Below are 1,593 nucleotides of genomic sequence, written 5' to 3' on the forward strand. Positions count from 1 at the left end.
CTTGAAGCTGTTCTGTACTCACTCTCAGCAGATGATGTTTCAAAAATCTTCTCAGATTCTTTAACAGCCAAAAATAAAATCCAGAGTTCTTTGCTCATTCAAGATCATCCATCACAATCATCAGCAGTGTATCTCTGTTGTTAAAACAATTTACCATAAAAAAGGTTCTTTTCATCCAGCTGGAGACACGGTCCTGAGCAGTCCAGTCCTTGCTCACTCATATCAGTCCACCTGCAATGTGGCCTTGGTCCGTTGATCTCCTAGTGGGCCTCTGCGACAACGCCAAACTGTTATGGCAATATTTATTTAATAAAGAGAAATACGTGGTCCAAGAATGAAGGTACTCCGTGAGATGATCAGCTGAGTTTTATTGCAACAACAGGAAACACAGAGAACGTGGCCTGTCTCTGTGCCTCTGCTTCTCTCTGTCACTGTCTCTCCACACTACTCACTGTGTCTTGAGAGGCCTCATATATATATTAACAAACACCATTATGTCATCTTAGCAAGATTTGATACAAGGTCAATGGAAAACACAAAGATAAACACAAGTGATATCTAAGAATGACTGTTGTTAGAAAATCTTGTTCTGACTTTAATCATTCTATCTGCAGAAGAACAGCATGTCATGAAAACCTAGGTTAATAAAGTATGTTATGAATTACTGGCTTAAACATAAAAGTATTAGTTCTATTACAGTTTTCATATTTGAGTTTATCTCTCATTTCTGTTATATTGTTAATTCATTTTTACCAAGTTGTTTCATTTATGGTTTTTCCCTCTTTAACTCATTTAAATGTTTCCAAATCTTTGATTTATTTAACCATTCTAGCCTGTGTTCCTTCCTTTATTTTGATCCAAATGTTTCCATTTGCCAGTCCAAGTTGATGCTATTTTTAAAGGATTTTTTAAAAAGGATTTCACAGTTATTGGAGTATTTCTCCTTCATGTGATTGACATCTTTCATCTACTCCTTTCCTAAATTCTCGAACTCAGTCTGAGTTCTTTTTAAATTGTTCTTCTTTGTGAATTTACAGGTTATCCAAAGGTTTATTATACTCTCTGTTGTACTTCTCTTCTCTTTCTTTGGTTTGTTTCTTGTGTTGTTCTTTCAAAACGTGGCTTTCCTCCCGGTGTTCCTCCTTCAAACCTGCAAAATTTGCTGTGTTTTTCTGTCTGACGTCATTAAACTCTTCAGCTTCGTCTCGAGCATCTTTTTCATACTTCTTTTTTATCTCCTGAGCTTTTCTCTCATATTTGTCCTCCAACTCTCTCAGAGTTTCATCTTCATTTAGTTCATCCTTTTCAAATGTCTCCTTCATCTGATCGTACTCCATCTGCAGCTGTTTCAGTTTGGATTCAGCCTCCTTTCCTGTGTTTTCATTCTCATTTTTCCTCCTGTCCCAGTATTCTCTCTGTTCTCTCTGGCTGTTTTCTTGTTGTTTACTCAAACTTTCTTTAAGCTGCTGCAGTAAACTTTTTATCTCCAAATCTGATGCTGAATTTATTTTTTCCTGTATACCACTCAGTTTTTTCTCAAACTCTTGTTCTTCTGCAGCTTCCTGTTTCTTCTTCTTCTGATCTTCTTCTTCT

The 1,593-nt window shown here is 36.4% G+C and overlaps 1 protein-coding gene across 1 annotated transcript in view; it reads right to left on the minus strand.

The window, feature by feature from the left end:
* Nucleotides 1–694: 694 nt before the first annotated feature.
* The window catches only part of LOC106523602 (GTPase IMAP family member 8), a gene marked incomplete in the record, with an annotated part of 5,643 nt that continues 4,744 nt past the window's right edge, over nucleotides 695–1,593 (minus strand). Inside the window, 1 exon segment of the mRNA XM_014017087.1 lies at nucleotides 695–1,593. Coding sequence (XP_013872541.1) covers nucleotides 1,032–1,593 — 562 coding nt within the window.

The sequence above is a fragment of the Austrofundulus limnaeus genome, unplaced genomic scaffold (assembly GCF_001266775.1).
Source record: "Austrofundulus limnaeus strain Quisiro unplaced genomic scaffold, Austrofundulus_limnaeus-1.0 Scaffold161, whole genome shotgun sequence".
Classification (NCBI taxonomy): domain Eukaryota; kingdom Metazoa; phylum Chordata; class Actinopteri; order Cyprinodontiformes; family Rivulidae; genus Austrofundulus; species Austrofundulus limnaeus.